This window comes from Chiloscyllium plagiosum, chromosome 33 (genome assembly GCF_004010195.1).
Source record: "Chiloscyllium plagiosum isolate BGI_BamShark_2017 chromosome 33, ASM401019v2, whole genome shotgun sequence".
Lineage (NCBI taxonomy): Eukaryota > Metazoa > Chordata > Chondrichthyes > Orectolobiformes > Hemiscylliidae > Chiloscyllium > Chiloscyllium plagiosum.
Window position 1 is genome coordinate 6,801,451 of NC_057742.1, and position 27,137 is coordinate 6,828,587.

The following is a 27,137-nucleotide window of genomic DNA, read 5'->3' on the forward strand; positions in this document are numbered from 1 at the left end:
TTTTCTTGATTCCTATTGACTCCAGCTTTGCTCGGGCTCCTTGATACCACACTTGGTCAAAGGTGGCTTGATGTTAAGTCATTTTCCCCTCTCCTGTGGCATTCAGCTCTTTTGTCCATATTTGGAGCAAAGTTGTAATGAGGTCCGAAGCAAAGTGACCCTGGCAGAACACAAACTGAGTATCAGCGAGCAGTTCGTATTGAAGAAAAGCCAATTGAAAGAACTGTTAATGACCCACTCTGATGTCTTTCTGCAGCATCATGAGAAGAATTATTAAATGAGCTTTCCAGCATCTCCTGAGTTTGTGAAGGTACGCAACTTCTACAGCCTAGCTTACAGAAGTACAACAATGAAGGCTCTTCAATTTTGCTTTGTTGCCAGTTTGGGACACCCAGAGGTCACGAAGGAAACAATATAATTGCCAAGCTTTCTTCTGCCCATCGCAGGCCATTAATTCTTTGTCAAGGTCACGCTGTCCAATCTTAATAGGTTGCTAAGATATTTCGCTTCATACCCGTGAGATTTATGGTTGATTGGTTGGCTGCATAGAGACTGCCTGCTTCTCCAAATATGGTACGAAGCAAAAAGATTCTTTTGTAAATATTCCTCCCTGCTTCCCTGGAAATAATGCAATAATATCAAGCAAAGCTTGACCTATTGTACCTCTTCTGGCTCTAGGGTAGAGCTTTCCAATTAATTCCATTCATCTGCCTTTTCTCCATTACCCTGTCAATGTTTCTCAATTTGAGTTCTGATTGACTTCTGTCTCTCTTGGTTTTAATGAACCTTTTTCCTGCTGCACTTCCAGGCAGTGCAGTCCAGGCCATTGCAACTAGCTATGTTGCATAAAGGTCACCCCTGAAAATACTGATGTGAATTCTTGTACCCCTAGCAGACAAAACTACCACTTGGAGAATGTTGTTACCACCATGTTTAGTTAGCATAGAAAAACAGGCAACAAACAGATGATAAAGCTGGAGGTGGACGACCAGACTGAGTAAATTTGTCTCCCTAGTGCGTTTGCTCAGCAGTTCGGGACAGCCCTCTCTGTGATCAGCTACTTGAACACTGATTGAGACTGGAGTAGGGAATTTCTGATGTGTGTTTCCCAACTGTGCTGAACAATGCATTTTCACGCAGTGTAAACCTTACCCAATGGACTTTATCTGCCCATGTTTGCATTTTTCTATGGAATCAGACTGTCACATTGGCTCTACCTGCCCAACGTTGGCTCCTCATGTCTCTCCCAAGCTGTTGCAGCACTAAGATATGCACAATAGCACATCCGTAAGTTTGACGTTTGACCTGTATAACATTAGCTGGTCAGCGGAGCTAGTCATGTCTCAATTAGTCTTGAGGATCACTTAGATTGGAACCATGCTCATGTTGCAGCTGTACTGGACATTGGTTAGGTGACTGTTGGAATATTGCGTGCAATTCTGGTCTCCTTCCGATCGGAAAGATGTTGTGAAACTTGAAAGGGTTCAGAAAAGATTTACAAGGATGTTGCCGGGGTGGAGGATTTGAGCTATATAGGGAGAGGCTGAATAGGCTGGGGCTGTTTTTCCTGGATCATCGGAGGTTGAGGGGTGACCTTTATAGAGGGGCATAGGTAGGATAAATAGACTAAGACTTTTCCCTGGGGTCGGGGAGTCCAGAACTAGAGGGCATAGGTTTAGGGTGAGAGGGGAAAGATATATAAAGGAGACCTAAAAGGGTAACTGTTTCACACAGAGGATGGTACGTGTATGGAATGAGCTGCCTCAGAATGAAAGGATAACCCTTTGGAACGGAGGCATAATTACAGAATTCCTGCAATGTGGAAGCTGCCCATTCGCCCATCAGATTCACAGCAAACATCTGAAGAGTATCCCACCCAGACCCACCCTAACCTATCCCTGTAACCCTGCATTTCCCATGGCTAATCCACCTAACTTCCACACTAGGGACAATTTAGCATGGCGAAAGTGAGGACTGCAGATGCTGGAGGTTCAAGTTGAGTGTGTGGTGCTGGAAAAGCACAGTAGGTCAGGCAGTATCCAAGGATTAGGGAAGGGCTTTTGCTCAAAACATGACTCTCCTGCCCCTCGGATGCTACCTGACCTTCTGTACTTTTCCAGCACCACACACTCGACAATTTAGCATGGCCAATCCCAACCTAACCTGCACACCTTTGGACTGTGGAGCGATACCCCATGCAGGCACAGGAAGAATGTGTACTTCGCACAGGAAGAATGCGTATTCTGCACAGTCACCTGAGGGCGGAATTGAATCCAGGTCCCTGTGCTGTGAGGCAGTGGTGCTAACGACTGAGCCACAGTGCTATCCAAAAGAGGAGGAGTTTTGTCAACCAGAGAATTGTGAATCTGTGGAACTCCGTGCCAGAGAGGGCTTCGGTGGTCAAGTCATTGTGTGTAAGACAGAGCTAGATGGGTTCCTGATTGGTATAGGGATCAAGGGGAGAAGGCAGGAGAATGGAGTTGAGAAACATATCAACAGCAATTGAATGACACAGACTTTGATATGCCAAATGGAGAAGGCAGAGGGGATATCTGGCAATGTTTTGAGAGTAGAACTGGGTGCTTTTGTGATGTTGCAAGTATGTGGTCAAAATAAAATTTGGGATATACCAGCTGGGTAATTCCAGGCTGCATTTCTTTACCCTTGGGCATTGTGAATGTGGGACTCCTGCCCCTGACAGAGGTGCTCAGGTTGGCAGTAAATTGAAAAATCTCGAAGGCAAAGTTATTGAGGGTTACTGAACCAAAGCAAATGGATGGAATTAAGATGCAGGCCACAAAATAATTGAATAGCTGAGCAAGTCTGAAGGGCTGATTTGGCCATCTCCTATCTCCCTGTAGGGAGTGACTCATATTTGTTAAAGAATCAATTTAGCATTCATATACTTGAATGCGTTCAGTGTCATTTGACTGGAGATGCAGCCTTGAGTTCACATTGAGTACATCTGTAGGATTATCCTACACAGAGATACTCGTCTGTGTTTCCAGAATGTTCCAGTGTGTGTCGGGGTTGCTTTATGTAAATGCAGGAGGAATTAGCTGGTTTGATTGTGGACCTGCTGGCCAGCCAGCCAAAATGCAAATGAGGAGCAAACTGATGATTTAATGGTCTGCAACAGACATTGGCATTTAAATGCAGATCCTCTTGGGCAGAATGAATGACCTTTTTGTGAGTGCAGTCTGCTCAGCTGAGGCCTGAAGGGATCTCAGACTAATGCTCAGACTCGTTACTGTGTGAATGTCGGTTTATTATCCGTACAGCAGAATTATAGTGGCAATTTAAATAATTTGAAAAATGTAAACACAGTTGACACTCATTGATTCAATCTCTTCTTTGCAGGCAAAAGGTCTTCAGTTTCACAGACATGACACCCCTCTTGTGTTGGCCTGTTGATTTGGGCCTCAAAAGTCTAGCTCCCCCAGCATTTGTACAATCTAATCCTTAGCTTGGTGACACAACCTGTTTTATTTGGGTCTGCGAGTCTTCTACTGGCCTATGACTGCAGTCAATTTAGATCAAGGGTTCCAGGAACTAGATTAATAGGCTAATAAATATTTGCAAAACAGCAGGATCAAAATTTAATAGACCCCGTATTAAAGCAGGTATTGGAAAATGGTATTGTTAAATACGAGCAATAGAAAGAGCTTCTTCTATAAAACAGCTGTAAAGTTTGCAGGATCTCTGGAACTAGATTGGAAAATTGCTTTTAAAATATAGTCATTCCATAGGATTAACATCAGAGGCTGGCCATTCAGCCCAATTACTCTGTGCTGGTGTTTATGGTCTGCACAAGCCACTTCCTATTATATCCTCATTTCAATCTGTTACTCTACTTTTTTTAATCTCATTATTTCTGCTTCTCCCTAAATCTACACTCTTTGATTCAAATGCTTTCTGTGGTAATGAGTATCACAGACTATTCACTGAGAGTATATCAAATTGGACAGCCAATTTTGGGAAACCGGCTTCACAGACAAATTTCTAGCATTGCAGAACTTGACGAGTAACATGAACAATTTTGGTTTCTATGTAGTGCGTCTTATGTGGTGAAATATTTTGTGGGGTCTTGCAGGAAAGTTGACCCACAGGATTTAGCATTGAACCACCTGAGGCAAAAGTGAGGACTGCAGATGCTGGAAACCAGAGTCTAGATTAGAGTGGTGCTCGAAAAGCACAGCAGGTCAGGCAGCATCCGAGGAGCAGGAAAATCAACGTTCCAGGCAAAAGCCCTTCATCAGGAATCTACATGAGGCACTTAGAGTCATAGAGATGTACAGCATGGAAACAGACCCTTTGATCCAACCCATCCATGCTGACCAGATATCCCAACCCAATCTAGTCCCACCTGCCAGCGCCCGGCCCATATCCCTCCAAACCCTTCCTATTCATATACCCATCCATATGCCTCTTAAATGTTGCAATTGTACCAGCCTCCACCACATCCTCTGGCAGCTTATTCCATACACGTAACACCCTCTGCATGAAAAAGTTGCCCATTAGGTCTCTTTTATATCTTTCCCCTCTCACCCTAAACCTATGCCCTCTCGTTCTGGACTCCCCGATCCCAGGGAAAAGACTTTGTCTATTTATCCTATCCATTGCTTGACTAAATGTTTGATCAAAGTAGTAAGGTTTTAAGGGGTGTCTTAAAAGAGATCAGACAAGAAGTGTTTGAGAGAAAATCCTGGAATTTAAGGACTCAGCAGCTGAAGGAGTTATTGCTGACAATCGAGGCTATTCAAGAGGTCAGAATGGAAGGAGCACAGAGTGTGCAGTATGATGGGGCTAGAGGAAGTTGCAGAGATGGGGAAGAATTGCTTTTGTTGGCCTCAATGTAGTTTCCTGTGGGAAAACCTGTACAATACATCCCATTCCCCTAACTGGGATGAGTTGGGGAGATTTGGAAGCTGGTGAATTCTGTGTTAAGGCCATGTGATTGTAAGCTCCCTAGCCGGAAGATGAGGTGTCTTCTTCCAGTTTGCATGTGGCCTTATTTCGACGGTGGAGCAGGCCCAGGATATGGACATATCATATGCGTCACTTCGTCCCAGGCCCAGCCCTCCCACTCCACTCTGCCCTCTTTAGCCTGACCCAACCTATCCATCTTCCTTCTCGCCTGTCTGCTCCATCCTTCCCACTGACCAATCACACCACCTAGCTGCATCCCACCTATGTTTCAGCCAGCCCCAACCCCCTGTATTTATTTTGTAGCCCCCTTCCCTTCCCTCAGTCCTGATGAAAGGTTTCAACCTGAAACATCGATTCCCCTGCTCTGCTGCTTGACCTGCTGTGCTTTTTCCAGCTCCACTTCTTATCCATTCCAGTATTTGGCATGCAACCTAAGGCATGTGTTCCAGTGTTGTACAGAGGGAGCCCTACAATGCGATCTCTCATCTGTGACATTGAACTAGTGCTGATCTGCTTGTTGCTGCAGCTCACATGGATCTAAAAATCTCCAGGAACTGTTTGAGAGAGAGCAGAAAATAGTCAGTCTCCTGACCAAAATCCTTCGTTTGGCCAGCATCACCAAAGTGAATCAGCTTAAAAGCAGAGCGGTTTCAAGGGCATTGGAGTATGGGACTAACTGGGGGAAAGTGAGGACTGCAGATACTGGAGATCGGAGACCAGGTTAGAGTGGTGCTGGAAAAGCACAGCAGGTCAGCAGCATTCGAGGAGCAGGAAAATTGATGTTCTGGGCAGGAGCTCTTCAGGAATTTCCAACCCGCCGATTTTCCTGCTCATCGGATGCTGCCTGACCTGCGTGCCTTTCCAGCACCATTCTAATCTTGTCTTATGGGACTAACTGACTCTTTAGAAGAGCTCACAAAGAGTATGAACTGGACAATTATCTCCATTGACATTTTGTGGGATCGTACAAAATGGCCGACCGACTTGACAATGTGTTAGGCGGTGCCCTTCAGCATATGGGTTTTAGTGAACATTTAAGCTGTTTGCAGACTCCCAAAGTTGAATTTCTAGTAAGCAGCTGGAGGTGTTTTTTCATCCTAAATCCTTTTTTGCTTTACCCACAGAACGTTAGGCAGCCTTACCCTCTTTTGTTCAGGGACTTCAAATGCCTTTTGTGTCAGTTTACAGTTCGTGACTGTTAGAAGTGCATTTACTATAACATCTTGTCCGCTTTACGTGATCTGCCTCACTGCTCACTCAAATGGAACTTGGTACTTGACCTGTTTTGCATAAGAAAAAGCAGGAAACGTAGCATGTGTTGTTTCTGACAGTAAAAGGCCTCTCTCTCACACAGTGAATAAGCAGGATGTTTTCTGTACTTTGTTGTTTGGCTGCCGGTTTTTGTGATTAGCATTGGAGTTCTGATGCCTACAGATCCCAACGTGCCTGAAATCTGGGCCACCGGTTCAAGTCCCAAGACTTCAGCATGAGATCTAGGCTTAACCTCCAGTAAAGTGCTGAGGGAGGGTTGCACTGTGCAAATGAGACGTTAAACCAAGCCCCGTTTTGTCCTGGATTTCGGATGCACTGTAGATTCACTAAAATTGAAAGGCCTTTTGCCTTTAAAGGGCATTTTGCAAATCGTTATTCTTACAAACATACAATGGTGTAAATCATTCAAAGGATTATTGCTTGCTTGCATGAAAATTACTTTTCTCACTCCGTAATGAAGTATGTGCAAAGATCAAAAGTACCTTTTCTTTTAAGGATGGGGAAGAGAATTGCAAATGAATGTTGTCCTTGATTCTCCAAGAATGAATGGTTAATCTTCCTGACACTGTAGCAAGCAACCTGGGACAAAAATAAGACCATGAAGAAAAATTGTGCTTGAAAGATTTTATTTGTAATAAATGTACCTTCTTCAGAAATATTGGGGAAATGTGACCTCTGAGAATAGGGTCAACTAGAAGTTAACAGGAAGTGCTAGAGAAATTCCAACAGATCTGCAATGGCTCAGAGATTATTGTAGAAGAAATGGGTTTAAATTCATAGGATATTGGCACGAGGACAGGGAAGGTGGGAGCTGTTCCAAAAGAATGGACTCCACCTGAAACATGCTGGTAACATGTTAAGGGGTTAATTTGCTGTGCTGACCAGCAGGAAATTGGATGTCCTAGAGGGTAGGATGCTATGTTTCTCTATCTTGCAGGTACAATGTAAAAAAAATTTACATTACCATCTCCTATTATTCACAGTAAATTTACATTATTATCTCGTATTCCGAATCAATAAGAACATTGCAGTTGGAATTCTGACCACACCCTGCAGACCTTGCCATTGAGGAATAATTTACATTACATTGTTTCTGGAAATTGTCAAGTCACTGCATTGTGTCTTGAGTGGTATGTGACTGTAGGGGAGTGGCTGGTAGTTGTCTTGTGGGCATTACTAACTGTGATGTAGCATCCTGTATGAAAAAAAGAGGACTGTTCCCTTCTTCAGATAGCTTCTCTTGACACGCTTCGCAAGCATTGCAAAGAGTGTTAAATGATCCTCCAAAGCTTGTACTTGCTTAATAAAATTTGGCTGTTCACAGACGTTGGCGTAGTGCAGTGGCATCAAGTGTGTAAGAATCTCAAGAAAAAGAACCTAACACTGGGACTAGAATCCTGGTGAATCACATAACATGGGCTTTAAACCAAATAGTGAGCAGGGTGGGTTCAGTTGCAGGGAAAATTATGGAAAACGTTAAAGGGGGAGGAAGGCTCAGCAGAGTCAGAGGGACGGAAACATCCCCTTTGATCCAACTCGTCCATGCTCACCAGGGTTTGCTAATGAAACCAGTCCCACTTGCCTGCGTTTGGCCTATATCCCTACAAATATCTCCTTTTCATGTACCCGTCCAAATGTCTTTTAAAAGTTGTAACTGTACTTGCATCTACCACTTCTTCTGGCAGCTCATTCCATGTATCCACCACCCTCTGTGTGAAGAAGTTGCCCCTCTTTTACCTTTTAAATTTTTCCCCCATCAAACTTGTGCCCTCTAGTTTTAGACTCCCCTACCCTCGCAAAAAGACCTGAAACGTTTTTTTTTATTTTATTTATGCCCCTCATGATTTTAAAAACTTCTATAAGGTCACCCTTCAACCTCCAACACTCCCAAAGAAAAAAGTCCCAGCCCACCAGGACTGGGTGAGATACATCCAAGGATAACGAGAGAAGCAAGGATGGAAATTGGGAAGGCGCTAAGGTTAGTGTTTCCTCCAATTTAAGGAATGCCTGGGAACTACAATTCGAGAGAGCACACAAACAAGAGAGTTAGAATAACAAGGTAAAACATTCAAAGATGGAAAAGTCAGAACAAAGTCAAATTGACTGTGATAAATTTGGTAAAGCAGACAGGTTCACCCATTGTCAAGTCATTATCAAACAATTGACCAGCCAGCATGAAGCGTTAGAATTATTGATGGGCTCTTAAAGTTTCTAGAACAAGTAATAGGACATAGAATGGAAAGGGAGATCAATCTAATTTCATGCACAACAGATACGGGGACATCTATGAGAAGGGGGGGGGACAGTCAATGCAGGCCTAAGGATGTTGTACTTAAGTGCATGCAGTATACAAAACAAGGTAAATGAGCTTATAGCACATTGAAATTGTTGGGTACGATGTGCGTATCACAGGGATGTGGCCATAAGTTGATCAGGTACGAAACTAAATATCCAAGGATACACCACCTCTCAAAAGGACAAACTGTTGGACAGAAGGAGGTGGGGCTGCCTTGTTTATTAAAAATGAAATTAAATCATTAACAAGAAGGGATATAGAATCAGAAAGTGTAGAGTCTGTGTGTGGAGTTGAGGAAACGCAAAGGATACATGACCCTGATGGGAATTGTGCACAGGCCTCCTAGAGATAGTCAGAATATGGGGAAGAAAGTAAATCGCTAGATAGAACAGGTCTGTAAGAAAGGAAGAGAAAGTGAGGTCTGCAGATGCTGGAGATCAGAGCTGAAAATGTGTTGCTGAAAAAGCACAGCAGGTCAGGCAGCATCCAGGGAACAGGAGAATCGACGTTTCGGGCATAAGCCCTTCTTCAGGAATGATCCTGAAGAAGGGCTTATGAAAAAAGCCTCATTCCTGAAGAAGGGCTTATGCCCGAAACGTCGATTCTCCTGTTCCCTGGATGCTGCCTGACCTGCTGCGCTTTTCCAGCAACACATTTTCAGCTCAGGTCTGTAAGAAAGGCAGTGTTACCATAAGCTTTGAAGGCTTCAATATGCAAGTGGACTAGGTAAATCAGATTGGTAGCAGATATCAAGAAAAATAATTTGTGGAATATCTACAAGATTTTTTTGGGGAGCAGCTTGTGGTGGAGCCCACTAGGGAACAGGCAAAATCTGGTTTTGGTGGGATGTAATGAGTTGACTTGATTAGTGAGCTAAAGGTGAAGGAATCCCTGAGGGGCTGTGATTGTAGTGTGACAGAATTTATCCTGCAGTTTGGGGAGAAGCTGGAATCTGACGTAACGGTATTACAATAGAATAAAGTGAACTCCAAAGACAAGAGGGAGGAGCTGGCCAGAGTTTGATTGGAAGGGGAGCCCAGGAGAGAAGACAGTGGAGTAGCAATGGCGGGAGTTTCTGGGGTAATTCAGGAGGCACAGCAGATATTTATCCCAATGAAGAAGAAGCATGCTGAAGGATGGATGAAGCAGCCAACGCTGATGAAGAGAGTCAGGGTCAGCATAAAAAACAAGAGAAAAATCATACAACGTGGTGAATATTAGTGAGAAGCCAGAGGACTGGGAAATCTCTTTAAAAACCAGCAGAGGATATCGGGGGGTGGGGGGGAGGGGGTGGGGAAGATGAAATATGACAGTAAACTAGCTAATATTAAAAAAATTGCAAGAGATTGTTTAGAAATATAAAAAGTAAGAGAGAAGCAAGAGGGGACATTGGACTGCTGGGACATGAGGCTGGCGATGTAGTAATGGGGAACAAAGAAATGGTGGAAGAACTGCTTAGGTACTTTGCATCAGTTTTCACAGTGGAAGACACCAGTATACCAGAACTTCATGATAGTCAGGGGGCAGAGGTGTGTGTAGTGACCATCACTAAGGAGAAAGTGCTGAGTAAACTGAAATATTTGAAGGTGGATATGTCACCCAGACCAGATGGACTGCAATCCAGAGTTCTGAAGGAGATAAATGAGATTGTGGAGGCATTGGTGGTGATCTTTCAGAAATCACTGAGTCAGAGAGTGCCCCAGAGACTGGAATACAGCTACTTTAGTACCTCTGTTTAAGGAGGAAGGGAGGTAGAAGACAGGAAACTAATAGACTAGCTAGCCTGACCTCAGTTGTTAAGGTTTTAGAGTCCATTATTAAGGATGAGATTGTGGAGTACTTGGAAGTGCATTGTAAAATAGAGTTGAATCAGCATGGCTTCATCAAGGGGCGATCACTCCTGACAAATCTGTTAGAATTCTTTTAAGGAGGTAATGAGCAAGTTAGATAAAAGAGAGCCAGTGGATGTGATTGATTTAGATTTCCAGGAGGTCTTTGACAACATGTCTCACAGGAGGTTGCGAAACGAGATAGGACCCACGGTGTTAGGGGCAAGGTACTGGCATGGATAGAAGAATAGCTAATTGGCAGAATGCAGAGTAAGGAGAAAAGGGTCTTTTTCAGGATGACTGCCAGTGATCAGAGGAATTTGGCATAGGTTAGTGTTGGGTTTACACTTATTCATGTTCTACATAAATGATGTAGAAGGAACTAAGACCACTGTATATATCTTTGCAGATGACACAAAGACAGATGGAGGGACTGGTAATGTTGAGGAAGCAGGGAGGCTGCAGGAGGACTTGTATAGGCTAGGAGAGTGGGCAAAAAATGGTCGATAGAATACAATTTGGGCAAGTGTGACGTTATGCACTTTGGAAGAATAGTGGCTTCAGAAATCTGAAGCACTCAGGAATTCGGGATTCTCAAGTTTAAAATACAGGTCTGGTTAGGAAGGCAAATGCAATGTTAGTGTTCATTTCAAGAGGGCTAGAATACAAAAGCAAGAGATGTACTGCTGAGGCTGAATAGGCTCTGGTCAGACTTTGGAATATTGAGAGCAGTTTTGGGCACTGTATCTAAGGAAAGATGTGCTGGTGTTGGGTTTATCCATAGGAGTTTACAAGGACAATCCTGGGATGAAAGGCTTGTCACGTGAGTTGAAGACTTTGAGTCTGTACCTGGTGGGGTCTAGAAGGATGAGGGGGGGGGGGGGGGGGGGATCTGATTCTAAATTTAGAGAATATTGAGAGGGTTTGATAGTGTGGATGCGGACAAGATGTTTCCACTAGTTGGAGACACTAGGACCAGAGGGCACAGACTCTGAGTGAAGGGATGATTCTTTAGAGCTGAGATGAGGATTTCTTTAGTCAGAATGTATAGAATCTGTGGATCTCATTGCTGCAGAAAGCTATGGCCACTAAGTCATTGCATTTAAGGCAGAGCTAGGTTCTTGATTAATAAGAGAATCGAGCATTCCAGGAAGAAGGCAGAATCATGGGGTTGAGAAACCAATCAGCCATAATTGAATGGCAGAGAGCAGACTCAGTGGGCTGAATGGCCTAATTCTGCTCCTGAACATTATGGATTTATGGTCTTCTGTGATGAGAGAAACAGACCTAATGTTTCAAGTTCAATATGGCTAAGACTCGGATTAGACTGAAAGCCACCAGAAATTTCTGTAATTCCAGTGTTTTCTGTTGTTATTTCTGGTTTGCAGCATACTTATTTTTTTATTTCCAGGTTGAACGAGACTTGACTGATCTTGTTGGGTTCAGAGGGAGTGATGACATTGATAATGTTTAGGATAGACATCTCTAGTCTGAATCACAACCACCATCTTGGGTGCTGGTTTGGGGCCTTTCATGCCTAAAATAACAATTTTCCTTCCTTCTCACCAAAAAATTGAGTTGGAAGCGAATGCGCTAATCTTGATTTAACCAGGGCTATGCTAATATTCTTGGCTGTCATTACACCATCTCTTCAAATAGAGTTGATGCCATGGCAGTCAAAAGCCTTTAATGAAGGCCTGAAAACGCAACGGAGCCCAGAGCTATATATTTGGGAAGGTGGTAGTGCGGTGTTTATGGTACAGGACCAGGAACCCAAAGGCAACTACTGTGGGAACATGGGTTCAAGTCCCAACTCTAGCAGAAGGAAAAAGCAGTAAAAGTTGTGAATGACACCCACTGATCTGACTCACCTTGTATACTTCAAACTGGAATTCTGTGTGACCAGGATATTCGTGTCTAATTATTGCTGTTTTTTTTCTCTCTGGGTTGCAGCTGGTGGAATAGATCTGGAATTGAAAGCTAGACTTTGCAATGGTGCTCTGAAGCTGCCATGAATTGTCATTTTAAAAAAACAAAATCTCTTTAGGCAAGAAAATCTGCCATCCTTACCTGATCTGATCTACCTCTGAACCTCCAACAATATAGTTTATTCTTAACTGTCCTATGAAATAGTTGAGCAAACTACTCAGCTGAAGGACCATTAGGGTTGATAATATTGGTCTTGTCACCAATGTATAAAGATAAAGTTACCATATTCCTTCTGGACCATATAGAGAGATAACAGTTGTTGGTCTGACCTGACGGTTACCACACCTTAGGCCAGGGGAGAGATTGAGAAGGGGTGGGGGGGTGGGTGTCCTTCGTGGTAACCTCAGCTGGGGTGGGAATTGAACCCACACTGTTCGCGTCACACTGGCATCACAAACCAGCAGTCCAGCCAACTGAGCTAACTCTTTCCTCCCCCCCAAAGCAGATATCGCATTAAAGAATGAATTAACCATGTGGAGGTCGTCTTATAATAAATACACTTGAACCTAAATTTATTTGTCTTTTATTTGGAAGTCTGGTGGGTAAGTTTGCAGATGACACCAAATTTGGTGTAGTGGATAGTAAAGGAGGATATTTCCAAGTGTAATGGGATCTTGATCAGGTGGGCCAAAGAATAGCAGACGGAGTTGAATTTTGATAGTGAGGTATTGCACTTTGGTAAGGCAAACCAGGGTAGGACTTGTATAGTTATGGCAGGGCCCTGGGGAGTTTGGCCAAACAAAGAGATCTTAGGGGTGCGGGTGCTGAAAGTCGAGTTGCTGGTAGACAGGGCGGTGAAGAAGGTGTTTGGTACGTTTGTCTTTATTGGTCAGAACATTGTTTTATAGGATTTGGGATGTCGTGTTATGGTTGCATATGACGTTAGTTAGGCCACTTTTAGAATACTGTGTTCAGTTCTGGTTTCCCTGCTATAGGAAAGATGTTGTTAAACTTGAAAGGGTTCAGAAAAGATTTACAAGGATGTTGCTTGGGTTGGAAGGTTTGAGCTACAGGGAGGCGGTGAATAGGTTGGGGCTACTTTCCCTGGACTGTTGGAGGCTGAGGGGTGTGGTTTATATAAACATGAGGGACACAGATTGGTTGAATAGCCAAGGTTTTTTTGTCTCTGGTAGTGGAGTCCAAAACGAGAGGGCATAGTTTCACGCAAGGGGAAAGATTTAGGGAGGACTTCAGGGACAACGTTTTCGAGCAGAGGGTGGTGCATAAATGGAATAAACTCCCAGAGCAGGTGGTATAGCTGGTACAATAACAACATTTAACAGACATTTGGATGGGTACATCATTAGGAAGGGTTTAGAGGGATATGGGCCAAATACTAGCAAATGGGACTGGATCAGTTTAGGATATCTAGCTGGCATGGACGAGTTGGACTGAAGGGTCTGTTTCAGTTGTTTAACTCTATGACTCTAATTGCAGATTTGTAAGACATTTCTGAATATTATTGGCTGATTGAAGATGGGAGTGTGGATAGGGGCAGTGGGGGAAGATAGGTCACATATGGTGAGTTGGTGTCCCTGGTCAGTGTAAGTCAGCATGTGTCGTCTTACCATCAGAAAACCTGACTTCAGTTTGCGTGGAAATTGGGTGTGGGAACTGGTGTGTGGACCAGAGCCTTTTACTTTTGGACGTTGTCTTCATTTACGTTTGTGGTTTAAACATTGCACTGAAGAAATGGAAACTGTGTATGTGTATGCGTGTGTAATGTGGTGTAGGGGCAGTGCTCTCACTGTTTACTCCACCTCTACACTTCAGGTATGTTAATGAGGCACAGTTTCCAGTCTTGTGTGTCATGTTTCCGGCATTACAACACTGACCAGCCTTCAAGTGCTTCATTGGCTGCATGGTCTTTTGTTCCCCCTATTAGATGTCAGCTGTTATATAGTTGTCTCCATTCAATGACTTAGTCAGTGGCCTTTTGGGGGAAAGAAAACATAGTGTGATGCTGCAATATGTTATGTATTAGGTAGAGAAATATGTTACTCATTACAGCTTGTCAGCCAAGGGCTGAATTCCAGCGAGAACAGAGTGACTATAAATATTTCATTGCTTTTGTCTAAATAGCTCTTGTGATGTTCTATTGTGTGCATTCAGATATTGTTTTAAGACCACTCAGCAACAGGGACTTAATTGCAGTTACTCTCCTTAGTTGTTTCCCTTAAAGTGAGATACGGTAGGATTGCACCATTGTGTTTCGTGCTGTGTCTCCACTAAAGAATGTATACATGAGCAGAAGTCTGTCAACTCTAGTCAGTTGGAGTTCTCATGATATGACTTTTTGCTGTTGATTAGTCTCCAAAAGAATCCATCCCTCCAAAACACTGCCTTCCCATTTCAAGTGCAGAGTAATCCAACACTTTGTTACCTGACTGGATGGTGATCAGTTTGCAATTATCCAGCATATGTTAAAAACCACAAAATGAAAGGGTTTAGGGAAACTGCAGACCTGTTTTCTCTACATGCTTTGTAATTTTTTTTTCTCAATGGTCATCAGAATCAGTCTGATAAGTCTGCACAGGATTAAACTTGCTCTGAAGTTTATCCTAATCTAGGCCTCAACTTGGAAATTTACTGAATCATCATCGTCTGAGGAATGCCAACTCTTTCAAAAAAAACACGGAAGTAAGATCCTAAAGTTCTCACCCTTGCTTTCAAACCCCTTCCATGGTCTCACTGTCTGTCTTGGGATCTTCCTACAGCCGTTTGAGATATCTAAGCTTTTCCAAACCTAGTCACATGGACATTAACTATTTTGGAATTGCTTGACTGTTGGTGGATGTGCCTTCCATTGCCAAAGCCTTAGGCTTGGGGATTCCTTTCCTAGGCCTGTCTACCTCATATCGGTTAAGGAGCTCTTTCAAAATTTGTCCTTATTTTGCACAGCATGGTGTCACATCTTGTTTGGTAATACCACCATGAAATGTCTTGTCATGCATAACTCCAATAATGATGCCATATTGACCAAATAGATAGAAGTTGCAGAAGAGAATAGATTTATGTGGAGAAGGAATGAACAGTGCAAACTATAAATAGAAGTTGTCGTATTCATTTTATTCCCCTCTACACCAACCTAACACCACCTCCAGTTAGTTGTAATTAAATGTAAATTCACTGGAGATCATTTCTTGCTATATTGCCACCTCTGGGGCAGGGTAAGGGTCCTATGATTTTTTTTTTGTTGGTATTATGTTCAAGAATTTTATTTTTACATGACATAAAAGGCAGGTTTCAAAACCATCACGAAGGAATTTTTTTTTAACTTGCTTACAAAATGAACGAAGATTTTTTTAAGCCATCAGTGTGTAAAATCAGTTCAGATAATGCCTGAGTTTCCATTGCTGGATGTGTTCACCCGATTGAATGTTCAAAGGTTTAACTAATTGCCCTGGGGGTTCATGAACACTGAATTCTCACCGGGATATTGCATGAGTCAGCCCACTAGCCTGGGGTTTCTGATGCTGCAAAAGACAACCTTGTGCAGACAGTTGAGAGAGCTGTAACCTTACCTTCTATGGGAATAGTTTCCCCTCTCGTTCATACTAGTGTATTAGTGGAAGTGGGTATAAGAAATGTAAAAGCTCTTGCCATCTGTTACATGTAATTTTACACCGAATTTATAGAACAAACCTGATATTAGGCCCATCCAGTCCATGCTAGAATCTCTCTTTCACACTTGCGCTTCCCCTCATTTTAATAAATAATTAAGCTCCGTTGCCGGTTGGTCAAGTGGTTGTCTATTTCAATGTGCAAGAGGTCAGAAATGGAAAACTCTGTGATCTTGGAGACTTGAGGGAAGTTCTGGAGTTTGGGAGGGGTGAGATCATGCAGGGATTTGAAAACACAATTGAGAATTTTTAGGATCTCCTGGGGAAAGTCACAGACTATAGAAGTAAACCAGCATGAACAGATCATTTATTATCACAGATGTAAAGGGCCTTTAAAATACTGTGCTGTTCCTTTTAAACAACTACAAACTAGTTCCGCTCTATCTCAAATCTCAGATTACATAGAATTACGCAGAGTATATTTCATGGGAGTAGGCCATACAGCCTGCCTACATGATGGTATTAATGTTTCATTTACAGTGTTTAACATGCTTCCTCATCTTCACATTATTAGCATAATCTTCTCCCTTATAAATGAAAGCAAAATACTGCAGATGCTGGAAATCTGAAACAAACACCGTGAATGCTGCAGAAACTCAGAAGGTGTGGCAGCATCAGAAACAGTTAATTTTTCAGCGTGTGTATGCCTCCTTCCTTCAGAACTCTTCTTATCTTTCAAATACTAATTTGGCTTCCCCTTGAATGCATCTCTATTACTCAGCATCAACTATTGGTCGTTTCTACTGGAATATTCATGAGGGACAATGAATCAAGCAGTGGTTAGCACTGCTGCCTCACAGCGCCGGAGACCCGGGTTCAATTCCCGCCTCAGACGACTGACTGTGTGGAGTTTGCACGTTCTCCCCATGTCTGCGTGGATTTCCTCCGGGTGCTCCGGTTTCCTCCCACAGTCCAAAGATGTGCAGGTCAGGTGAATTGGCCATGCTAAATTGCCCGTAGTGTTAGGTAAGGGGTAAATGGAGGGGTATGGGTGGGTCGCGCTTCGGTGGGTCGGTGTGGACTTGTTGGGCCGAAGGGCCTGTTTCCACACTGTAATGTAATCTAATCTAATCTCTAATACAGCTGCTTCTGTGTCAATGACACTTGATGAATTGAAGAGAGACATTTGCTTTTTCCTTGTTTTTCTCCCCCTTTCTCTGCTGTGCATCCTCCTCCAGGTAAAGATGACCGTTGCTTCTAGTTTGAAATCATCTGCTTAAAATGGACCAAACTGAGCAACATTTTCTCCCCCTTTTCAGGTTGCTTTGTCCCGGATAGTGTCAAACTTCTTGATTTGCTTCTTAGAGATGTTTTCATCCAGGCAAGTGGGGAGTATTCCATCACACCCCTGACTTGTAGATGGTGGACAGGCTTTGGACAATCAGATGATTTACTCACCACAGGCTTCCTGGCTTCTGATCTGCTCTCGTAGCTATAGCATATAAAAACGAAGTCCAATTCAGTTTCTGGTCAATAGTCACCCTCAGGAAGATATTAGTTAGGGATCCTGTGATGGTAATGCTATTGAACATCAATAGTTAGATTTCTCTTGTTGGAGTTGGTCATTGCCTGGCACTTGTGTTTTTTTGCATGTTACTTGCTGTTTATCAGGCCAAACCTGAAAGTTGTCTGAGGAGATACTGTTGTCTCAGTAAGGATTGCAGTTTCCCTCCCCATAAGATGGAGGAGCAAGTGTTGGACTGGGGTGGACAAAGTTTAAAAATCTCAACACAGGTTATAGTTCAACAGGTTTGTTTGGAAGCACTAGTTTTCGGAACACAACTACCTGCTGAAGGAGCAGTGCTCCAAAAGCTATTGTTTCCAATTAAACCTGTTGGACTATAACCTGGTGTTGTGTGATTTTTAACTTTGAACTCCCTCCCCAAAGGACAGTCGTGAACCAGATGGTCTTTCTGACAATCAACATTGGCCACTTTAATTCCAGAATATTTAAAAAGTTGAATTCAATATTCCACCATCTGCCGATGTGGGATTTGAACACTGGTCCTTTGACCATACTTGGGTCTCTGGATCAACAGTCCAGCAATAACACACTAGGTCATCGCCTTCTTTGAAAATAATTCCTCCTCATCTCTGTTTTAAATCTGGCTCTCCTTAGCCTAAAGTTATAACCTCTCATTCTAGATTGTGCCCCCTTGTGGGTCATCCTCTCTACCGTCTACTTTTTTCAATCTCCTTTAGCATCCTGTATACCTTAATTAGATCTCTCATTCTTCGCAACTCTTTAGCGAGTACAGGTTTAAATTGCTCACTTGCTGCTCACAAAACAAGCCTTTCATCTCTGGAATTAACCCTAGTAAAAGACAAAATCTCTGACCGTGCTGCACTCCCTCAATACTGTCTGATTTTTTTGCTCAAATTGCTGGACTGGAACTTGATTGACATTGTTCTGATTCTGAGTCAAGTGCATTATACTAACGCAGCACATAGGGAAGGAATATCAGAAGCGTAATTTGTAGGGGGAGGGAGGCCAAGATGGGTAGCGATCGTCATTGTGGCTGCTTTGCTTTCAGATTATTTAAAACTGTCACGGAGGCGTATGCAACAACTCATTTGCTTTGCAGTGTTTCCTCCACAGGCAGTGCTGTACTATAAATAGAGTGTTAATGTTGGCAATGTAACTGGAACGTCAGCGTCTTGAGAGCCTGTGCTCGTGAGCTTTTTACTGGTTATCTTTGGCCTAACATGAGAAGGTGCTGAGACACAGCCGTGAAGCAAAAAGTACATTTTGTGTTGTAAGATAGTCCTGTTCATTTGGTGAAGAAAGCAGACTAATATCAATAACCAAGCAAGTGAGCACTGCAGATGGTGGAGATCAGAGTCTAAGAGTGTGGTGCTGGAAAGGCACAGCTGGAAAAGCACAGCTCCGAGGAGCAGGAGAGTTGACTTTTTGGATGAAGGGCTTAAGCCTGAAACTTGGACTTTCCGGCTCACTGGATGCTGCCTGACCAGCTGTGTTTTTTCATCACTACACTCTTTGCTACTGATATCATAGCACCTTGGATTAGATAGTGACTTAATATTTCAGACATTTGCTTTGATGCTCCACAGGAGAGCTACCAAATAAAACTTGACATTGAGGTGAGGTAGGAGCTATGAAGACAGTGACCAAACACTTGGCCAAAGAGTCTTTTAAAGGAGGGGAGAGATGTTTCATAGAATCCCTATAGTGTGGAAACAGGCCACTCGGATCAACAATAAAGGGCTTATGCCCGAAACGTCGATTCTCCTGCTTCTTGAATGCTGCCTGGCCTGCTGTGCTTTTCCAGCACTGCACTCTCTACTCTGAGCTCCAGCGTCTGCAGTCCTCACTCTCTCCACCTTTGGCCCAACAAGTCCACACCGACCCTCCGAAGAGCATCGCACCCAGTCTCACCCTCCTACCCTATTCCTGAAACCCTGCATTTCCCATGGCTAATCTGTTTAACATGCACATTCATGGACACTATGAGCAATTTAGTAAGGCTAGTTCACCCAATCCCCACATCTTTGGACAGTGAGAGGAAACCGGAGCACCCGGAGGAAACCCACACAGGCACAGCGAGAATGTGCAAACTCCACACAGACAATTGCTCCAGAATGGAATTGAACCAGAGTCCCTGCTGCTGTGAAATAGCAGCGCTAACCACTGAGGCAGCGCACCACCCCAAGATGAGGAAATGTAGTCAGTAGGAACTCCAGATTGAAGAATGGATTGCTGAAAGCAGGGCTGCCAATGATGGAATATTACAAGTAGGCGGTACTTATTGCACTCACTCAAATATTAACCCTTTGAGATCCTTCCAGCCAGCCTTGAATGTCCACACACACTGATGCAAGTGTGCAAATGCACTCATTTCCCATGCTTGAAGTTGCTACCACATATGGACCTCAGAGTTCCCTGCAAAGGCAGGAAAAATCAGAGGGACCATAGACTGGGTACAGAACAAATTGAGTGGGTTGCTGACCCATTTCAGAGAGCAATGACCCACGTTGCTGTGGGTCTGGAGTCGCATACGACCCAAATGGAGCTTGCTAAGGTTTCTACCACTGTTTGTTCTCTTTTTGACATGTGTGACGTGTCTTCCATCAGCAACTGAGGCTTTTGGGCCATAGCTTCCTCCCCTAGATTTAGTAACAATAAAAAGCAATAAATCGCTTCCTGCTTTTAAATGGAGTAGTACTTAAGGGTTAAAGATTCCAGGAATAGAGAGTCCTCTGGAATGATAGCACAAAGGAAGGGGAAATAGAACCTTTGAAACAGAATACTGGGTGCTGTGTGCAGTGGGTGGCAAATTGACATCCACCTTCCTGCACGCGCAGCCACCCCCACCACACCCAAATCTAATTGCTGCTTTCTTTGAAAATAAATCAAACTTCTGCTCAGAATATTCATGTGAATGTAAACACTTTTTTTTTCAACAAGAACAAAATCCGTATGTGGTGTTAATCTTTCTTGTGAATGAATCTGGTTATGATGTCGCACTTGCAGATTTAAACATTGCTCCATCCAGCGTGATTTTCATATTCTACACTAGATTCTGGCATGTGTCTGTTCAGTGTTTTCTTTTTGTGGGTTCTTAAGACCTCTGCAATGTACTGTCAAAACTGAATTGCAGTAAGTGGAGAGGGGAGAGTGTGCTTAAAAATCAGAGCTGTTCTTGAGAGAGAATGCATACCTGGCATAAGCAATAAGTCATTTCTGCTAGGGTTTCAAACTGCTAAAGTGTTGAATTACTTTTTCCAAAGCTTGATTCAGCGATGGACTGGGTGCAAACATTTCAGTCTTGGTAGAGTTTGTTTGTCAATTCTAGCCACAGGCATGATCAGGTAACCTCTTTGATTTTGATTTATGGTTGTCACATGTACCTCGGTACAGTGAAAAGTTTTGTTTCGCCAGCAATACAGGCAGATCATCCCGTACAAAGATCAAAGGGTGATGGAACAGAGCGAGGAATACAAAGTTAAAGCTGCAAATAAGGTGCACAAAAAGCAAGATTAACATTAGATTTGAAATTTGAGAGGTGCATTTAGAAGTCAAATAATAGTGGGGGCCTCTTACTTGCTTTATTCCTGTTCGGAATGGAGACAAATTGCTTCCCGTTCCTAATTTTGGTTGAAATTATTGCATGTGCTGTCATCCATACCCTTCCAGTGTGGAGATTCTTTTGGAGCCCATACAATCTAGTGTGTGGGAGATTAGTCATCTTCTAGTCAAATGAATTAGAATTAGAATTCCTACAGTGTGGAAACAGGCCTTTCGGCACAACAAGTCCACACCGCCCCTCCGAAGAGTATCCCACCCAGACCCAATGTCCTACGTTTCTCCTGACTAATGCATCTAACCTATCCATCCCTGGACACTGTGGACAATTAAGCACGACCAATTCACCTAACCTGCACATCTTTGGATTTTGGGAGGAAACCGGAGCACCCGGGGAAAACCCACCCAGAGACTGGGAGAATGTGCAAACTCCACACAGTTGCCTGAGGTTGGAATTGAACCTAGGTCCCTGGCACTGTGCTAACCACTGAGCCGCCGTGTCGCCCTGAGAAGAGTCTTCTAGACTAAGCATGATGTAGTGTATTATATCTCTGTAATTACCTTCCAAGAAACTAAGGTCACTGGAAACATCTTGTTGCCAATTAATTACTCCAAAATGCAGCCTATTTTATATTTGTGGGCCAGTGTTTATTTCCCATTATGTATTATCCCAGAGAAGGCAGAGATGAGCTGCTGCCTTGAGCCATTGTAATCCCTGGGATGTAGGAGCACCCATGTTGCTGCGAGGAAGGGTGTACTGGATTTTGACCCAGCAACAGTGAAAGAGTGCCAACTATATTTCACGGCAGGATAGTGAGTGGCTGGGAGGGGAATTTACAATTGTTGATGTTCGTGTGCATCTGCTACCCTAGTCCTTCTAGATGAGAAAGATCATGGGTTTGGAAGGTGTTGACTAAGGAGCCTAAGTGTATTAGTGCAGTGCATCTTGTCAATGAACAGTGCAGTAACATGTGCCAATGGTGGTGAGGGCAGTGAATTTTGAATGTGGTGGACATGGGGGAGCAGTGACGTTTGTGTTCTGGTCAAAATGCTAGAAGTTACCTCAGCGATGATTCTCCTACATCCACGGGGAAGTCCACAAAGGAGAAAAGGACAGAAGGGGGATGTTGCTGGGGTGAGAGGTCATGGGTTCCTATGGAACATTAATGCTGTTGTATCCAATGGGGGAGAAGCTGAGTACCTTGTTTTTGAAGTTGTTAATGCTGTGTAACCATCCTGTTGGCAACCGAGTTTTTATTAAGAGATTGTCAATCTAACTCTCTTTCCCTCCTCTGTCCCATCAGGTGCAATACAAAGAAGATTTTGAGAAGAACAAAGGGAAAGGATTTAGCGCTGTGGCGAACACTCCTGAACTGGAGCGAATCAAGAAGAATCAAGAACTGGTCAGCAATGTAAGTATCTTCCAGGAACCATGTTCTGTGGGCTGCTTGAAATGGTTTGTTTGAAAGAGATTTGTCTACCCTTGACCCAGAATTGCCCCAAGTATTCAGAAACAGTCCATTCATGTCAATCAATCTGTGCTGATGTTTATACACCACTTGTAGGAACAGGGGTCGATCATTCAGCCCTTCAAGCCTGCTGCACCATTCAATGTGATCATAGGTGATCTGTAGTCTAACTCCATTTACCTGCCTTTTGGCCTATATCCCTTTTTAATATATTTTTTTGAACAAAATTTATCTTAGATTAAAAATTAACAACGGATCCAGCATCCACTGCTGTTTGTGGAAGAATTCCAAACCTCTACCTCACTTTGTAGTTCGAGAATCCCCAACTACTGGAAATAGTTTATCTTTATCTATCTTGTCTTTTTCAGTTAATATCTTGAAGACTTCACCCCTTCATCTAAATTTGAGAGAAAGCAGGCCTAATCTGTATAATCTCACCTCATAACCTCCTTGTAAGCCGATTTTGTACTCCCTCCAAGACCAATCAACCCTTCCTATGGTGTGGTGCCCAGATCTACTGTCCATACTCCAAGTGGGGTCGAACCAGGGGTTTGTGTGACTGCAGCATAATTCCTGTATCCTTGTATTCCAGTCCTCCAGATATAAAGGCCAGCAATCCATTAGCTTTCTTTATTATGTCCTGCAATGTTCCTGACAATTTAAACATCTGTGCACCTGAACCCCAAAGTCTCCTCGGAAATCCATTGCATTTAACTTCATACCCTTTAGAAAGTACCCTGATCTTCCCTTGTTGTACATTTTTTTTGTGTGATCATTTGAGTGTTCTCCCATCTTTGCTTACATAACACAATCAGTATAACACCCCTTTTCCTTTTCTCTTGATCTTATCTATCCTCTCAGTATTTACATCATCAATATTCACTTCAACAACTGCATTGCCATGGAATGAAGTGTCTTCAAAGTGCCCTATTTGATGACTAGCTATCTTCTTCCTCAGGAAATATTCTCTCTGTGCCCTCTCTATCAAAAGCTTTCTTAATGTTAAAGACATGGATTAGGTCATCCTTCAGCTTCCCTGTTTGACAGCGACCCATATTGTTTCCTGATGGGTATAAACTCTCAGTTCATTTTTGCGTTTGACTTTGTGCCTCTAATTCATTGCTATAATCTGGTGACATGAAGCGAAAGCAAAGTTTCAGTTCCTAAAGCAGAGCTCACAACTGAAGCACTATTGGCAATGACCTAGTGATGTATGGGAAGTGCACGTGAAACATTGTGATGATGATTGGAGTCTTGATTGTATGTGATTCCAACAGAAGAATTCCCCTCTCTGCCTTCCACTGGCTCCATGGTGACTTCTCAAAATTCTGTTGTTTTATCGAGGACCTTGCTGGAAGGTCTTGATCGTGTAATTGCCGGCTTAAGAGGGCACAGTGCAGTTGATCAAAGTTAACGTTGAAATAATCTTCTAAGCTCATATGCTTTAGATTATTTTTAGTATCATGGATTTCAGGAAGAAGTCAGGGTCTATTGTGCCTGGGGAAATGTTGCTCAAACCTTTAAACCCCTAACCTTTGCCTCCTCACGCCCATAACCCTGCAACTTTTTTTTTATGTACTTCATGTACAAATCGATTTCACTTTTGAAAGTTATGGTTGCATCTGTTTCCGACCTTTGGGCATTGTGTTCCAGGTCAGGCTAACTCTGTATCTGAAAATAAAATCCTTATCTCCACTCTTTCAAAGATCCAGCTCTTTAGCTGCAGACTCTCTACTTGGCGTGTGCAGGGCTGTTGTCTTCACGCATGCAATTTGAAATGGATGATCTCTTAGGGAGACTCGCTTTGCAATTTTCTGGTCACGCAGTGACTGAGCCAGGGGGATATTGTACACCTGATGCTTGTCATTCTGCTGCACGGAAATTTGAAGTTTAAGCACCTTGACGAAACTAGGTGAAAGGCCAAGCCTACCAGAGACCAACGCCAAGGCTGAAATGACAGAGGATGGAGCGAATCCAGAAGCAGTGGTTTAAATTAGGAGTCTTGAAAATCTGTGGCAGGGAGGGACTGGCTGAGGTATGCAAATGATTCTGTCGTTTTGCAATCTTGGAGTAGAATGATTTATAGGTTGCAAAGAGGATGTGTGTATTTCTGTACTGAGAGGAGAATTCAGAAGAGGAACGATATTTTGATTTTAAGTGGGGGAAAGAAAATGAGAATGTGGAGAGAAAATTTAAAACTGGTTTGCCCTTATCCCAATAAACATGCAAAATCCGTTTGCAGAAAATCCAAAATTCTGCAGATGGGGGGAGCAATTTGGAGGGCATTGATTTCTTGTGCTTGGATTAGCTGGGGCTTAATGCTTGGAGCTGGAAATGTGTTGCTGGAAAAGCGCAGCAGGTCAGGCAGCATCCAGGGAATAGGAGAATCTACGTTTCGGGCATAAGCCCTCCATTCCTGAAGAAGGGCTTATGCCCGAAACGTCGATTCGCCTGTTCCCTGGATGCTGCCTGACCTGCTGCGCTTTTCCAGCAACACATTTCCAGCTCTGATCTCCAGCATCTGCAGACCTCACTTTCTCCTTAATGCTTGGAGTTTGCCTTAACTCAGGATAATACTGTTTCTCAGTTAAGGATGTGTCCCTGCCTGCAATCTGACAGTTGTTTAAACAAATAATACTGAACAGTTTCTGGCAATGGAAATTGTTAAAGAAGGGTGTGTTGCTGCGTCTCTTCTAATAATTCTGTGTGTGCAAAAACACTGCAAGACAGCGCATCCACTTTATGCCTGTGATTATGCAGTCATGTTGAGGTTTATTTCACTGTAGAAAATGTAGAGACAATCACAGCAGAGCACTTCTCAGTACCTCCCTCTGGCCAGGAATAGTTCAGCACAGGCAGAGCATTAGACAAAGGTCTAACCCTCCTGCCTTGTTGAAAATTTGGAGAGTAGAAAGATTCCACAGTGTATTGGTCTAATTAGTTGTTAGTCTGTTCACTGATTTATGTTCGTAGTGCTTGATTCCTTAAGAATGGGTGGAACCTCTGAGGGTTCAAGTAGATGGAAGCTTGCAGGGGAAGGTCCTGGGAGCCAGAGTTCTGGGTATAGTCATAGAGTCATAGAGGTGTGCAGCACGGAAACAGACACTTTTGTCCGACTCATCCATGCTGACCTGATATCCCAACCTAATCCCAACCATTTGCCAGCAACTGGCCCACATACCTCTAAACCCTTCCTATTCATATACCCATCCAGATGCCTTTTAAAAGCTTTAATTGTACCAACCTTCACCACTTCCTCTGGCAGCTCATTCCATACATGCACCAGCCTCTGTGTGAAAAGGTTGCCCTTTATGTCCCTTTTAAATCTTTCCCCAGTCACCCTACACCTACGTCCTCTAGTTCTGGACTGCCGCATCCCAGGGAAAAGACCTTGTACATTTATCCTATCCATACTCCTCATGATTTTGTAAACCTCTGTAAGGTCACCCCTCAGCTTCTGACGCTCCGGGGAAAACAGCCCCAGCCTGTTCAGCCTCTCCCTATAGCTCAAATCCTCCAAGCTTGGCAACATCCTTGTAAATCTTTTCTGAACACTTTCAAGTTTCACAACATCCTTCCGATAGGAAGGAGACCAGAATTGCATGCAGTTTTCCAAAAGTGACCTAACCAATCTTGAACAGTTGCAACATTACCTCCCAACTCCAATACTCGATGCTCTGACCAATAAAGGAAAGCATACCAAACGCCTTCTTCACTATCCTATCTACCTGCGACTCCACTTTCAAGGAGTTATGAACCTGTACTCCAAGGTCACTTTGTTCAGCAACACTCCCCAGGACCTTCCCATTAAGTGTATCAGTCCTGCTCTGATTTGCTTTTCCAAAATGCAGTATCTCACATTTAATTAAATTAAATTCCATTTGCCACTTCTCAGCCCATTGGCCCATCTGATCAAGATCCTGTTGTACTCTGAGGTAGCCTTCTTTGCATTCCACTACACCTTCAATTTTGGGGTTGTCTGCAAACTTAGTAACTACACCTCCAATGCTCATATCCAAATCGTTTACATAAATGACAAAATGCAGTGGACCCAGCCCTGATCCCTGTGACACTCCACTGGTCACAGGTCTCTAGCTGAAAAGCAACACTCCTCCACCACCTTCTGTCTTCTAGAGACATTTTGTTATCGAAGAGCTGTTTTAACACATAGTAAGTAAACCTTAGAACTAGTGTCATTTTGGCATTGCTCTCCAGTATATCAAATGTGTTAAAACATTTTAAAAATACAGGAACAATTCAGTGAACACAACGCTGAAAAAATTAAGTAAATGTATAATGGTGATGGGGTGAGAAGAGATTTGGGTGTCCTGCTTTCCAGACCTTTTTCTTAGCTCAGTGATTTATATTGATCACAAATATCAGGGACAGCAGTCGAAGTGGCTGAATACAAGTAGTTTGCTTTCTCCAAATTTAGATTGATCCATTCCTGATTCTGTTGAAATCACACTACTTTTCAATCCAATACTTCAAATGAATCAAAATATTTGCTCTTTTTCCCATCTCCAGCACCCCCTACTGAAAGGATTTGTGGAATGAGGGAATGTCAAAAGCTTTCAGCCAGGACGGAATTATCGAGTTAGGTGTGGAAGTTAATAATATAGAAAACTGTAAATGGGAACAGCTACTTCAAGAGCATCTAGGAGAGGCAAATATAGCAGTGGGAAC

General features: G+C 43.2%; 1 protein-coding gene across 1 annotated transcript in view; it reads left to right on the plus strand.

The window, feature by feature from the left end:
- lasp1 (LIM and SH3 protein 1) overlaps nt 1–27,137 on the plus strand; it is a 152,795-nt gene that overhangs the window by 93,017 nt on the left and 32,641 nt on the right. Inside the window, exon 4 of the mRNA XM_043674841.1 lies at nt 22,287–22,394. Within this exon, the coding sequence (XP_043530776.1) occupies nt 22,287–22,394 (108 nt within the window). The remainder of the gene's footprint in view (nt 1–22,286; nt 22,395–27,137) is intronic.